This window comes from Emiliania huxleyi, assembly GCF_000372725.1.
Source record: "Emiliania huxleyi CCMP1516 unplaced genomic scaffold EMIHUscaffold_2975, whole genome shotgun sequence".
NCBI classification, from domain to species: Eukaryota; Haptophyta; order Isochrysidales; family Noelaerhabdaceae; genus Emiliania; species Emiliania huxleyi.
The window spans coordinates 1-2163 of NW_005199790.1; the positions used below are offsets into that span (position 1 = coordinate 1).

Sequence of the window (2163 nt, forward strand, 5' to 3'; positions counted from 1 at the left end):
GAAGCAGCTGCCGCCGCCGAGACGCGGCGCGGCGTCTGCCGAGGAGAGAGAGCCAGCGCGGCGGTCGCCGACGCCGCCTTCGAGCTGTGTGCCACTTCTCGGGTGCACGACAGCTCTGCGCGGCAGCAGCATCAGCAGCCGCCGCACCGCCACCCGCCTCGCGCCTGTCGCGGCCGGAAGGGAGCACGCCGACGCTGCCGTGGTACCGAGGGCCGGAGCCCGACTCTCGTACAGTCGAGCGGCTCCGAGGCGAAGCGCTGACACACACAGGGCATGCCGCGCAAGGAGAGCGCGCCTCGAGGCCGGCAAGTGCGCGTACGTGCCGCGCGGTCTTGGTGGCGCGATTCATGACGGTCGCTCTCGCTGCCGGCCGATGAACCCTCGCCGCCCCCGCACCAGCGACACCGGCCGCGGCTCGCCTCCACGCGCCGGCTCGGAAGAGGGGCTGTCGGCGGCGCAGCAGAGCGGCTCGCCTCGGCGCTCGAGCCGCCGACAGCCCCACTCCTCGACGTGACGGCCGCTCCCGGAGCCAGCCGGTGCGCGCCCGACCCACGCCCCCTCTCGCACCCCTCCGACCCCCCCTGCGCGGCGCACCCGCCCGCTGTGCGCCGGCTCGAGCGCCTATCGCCAAATCGCGACGTTTGAGCGCAGCGCACGCGTCCCACACGTCACGCGCGCGCAGGAGAGCGTGCGGCACAGCAGTAGCGTGTACTCGCCGAGGGCATCGCGCCGAAAACCCCGCGCATTCCGCCCCAGCAGAGGCTGCAGCCTCTGCACAAGCTACACCAGTGTAAGAATGGTGAGTACTTGGGGTTGAGTGGGCTTGCTTGCTCCCTTAGCCGGGAGCAAAAATGCAAGAAAATCCCTGTGTGGTGGCGGCGTGCCGTGGTCCTCCCATCCCTCCCCCTGGCTGTTTTCTTTCTTTCTTTCATTGTCGTCCACCACAAAACAAACCCTGTCTGCACGTCTCGCGCGCGCGTGAACAGGGCTCCAGGCCCCAAATGACGTGTGAGTGTTAGAGTTGTTTGGTATTGCTAAAAATCTCTCTCTCTCCACCACACGCAGCAAGATGTCCATGGGCATGGCTGCAGTGGCGGGCGACGCCGCCTACATCAACAAACAAGCAGGTGCGGCTTGTTTTATAGCGTAGGCCGTGGTTCGAATCCACATGAGCCGAGGGCTCGAGGCCGAGGGGTGAAGGGGGAGGTAGGCCCGAGGTCTGTAGCTCACCCATTGAGGAAGTGAGAACTGCTCGGCCCACCCCGGATCCTGCTGAACAAGTTCCTCTTGTGGCTCGATCGGTCACACCGCCATCACCGCCGACGTCTCCCAGTGAGATGATGGAGAGGGGGGACGACACCGCTCGATCTATACCCTCTGGGGTCCCTCAGCGGCGTGCACCTCGATCCTGTACCGTGTTTGTTATGACCCCCCCCGGTGAGCACACCAGCGAGGGAGGGCGAGACGATCGAGGGGTCCCGTACCATGCGGGATCGACCCTATCCAGTGCTCAAGTCACAAGTGCTCAAGTGCTCCAGTTGCGAGTTGGGTCAAGACTCAAGTCCGATGAGTGAGCGTGTCAATTGGGTAAGAACAAGCGAGCGGCAGACAGCATCTTACTTACGCTCGACCCTGGCTCGACCACAGTGGGGGGTGCCTGAGAGAGAGAGAGAGAGAGAGAGAGAGAGAGAGAGAGAGAGAGAGAGAGAGAGAGAGAGAGAGAGATTTCTTGAGATGTTTGCAAACCAACAAGATCAAGAAATCACGCCTCTGACAGTGATTCGTTTGGGCTCGGCAGCTTGTCAGCCCTCAGCCGAATTCTTGTTGGCTTCTAAAAATCTCCTGAGGGAGGGTGTAGAGGATGTAGAGTGTAGAGCGCTGTAGAGCTGTAGAGAACAGATGTAGAGCGCTGGAGAGCGCTGGAGAGCGCTGTAGAGCTGTAGAGCTTTACATCCGGCGCGTGACGATGTGAGTCGCCTGTAGAGCGATGTAGAGCGCGATTTTGCTGTAGAGTTTGTTGTAGAGGCTCTACTAACAGCCAAACCGCCGGGAAGGCAGTGACTCAAAGAGGTTGAGCCGCGCTAATGGGGTGTCTCCGAGCTTACTGGAGCTCTGATGGACAGCCCTGACTATCCCTGACACACAGAGAGTCACTCTGTGACG

General features: G+C 62.4%; 1 protein-coding gene across 1 annotated transcript; it reads left to right on the top strand.

Moving 5' to 3' along the window:
* Positions 1–399: 399 nt before the first annotated feature.
* Positions 400–645, top strand: EMIHUDRAFT_373939 (Hypothetical protein; the record flags this gene model as incomplete). Its single annotated transcript, XM_005775658.1, has 1 exon — positions 400–645. A coding segment is annotated over one exon (246 nt), but the record flags the coding sequence as incomplete, so codon positions are not given.
* Between the last annotated feature and the right edge of the window lie 1518 nt (positions 646–2163).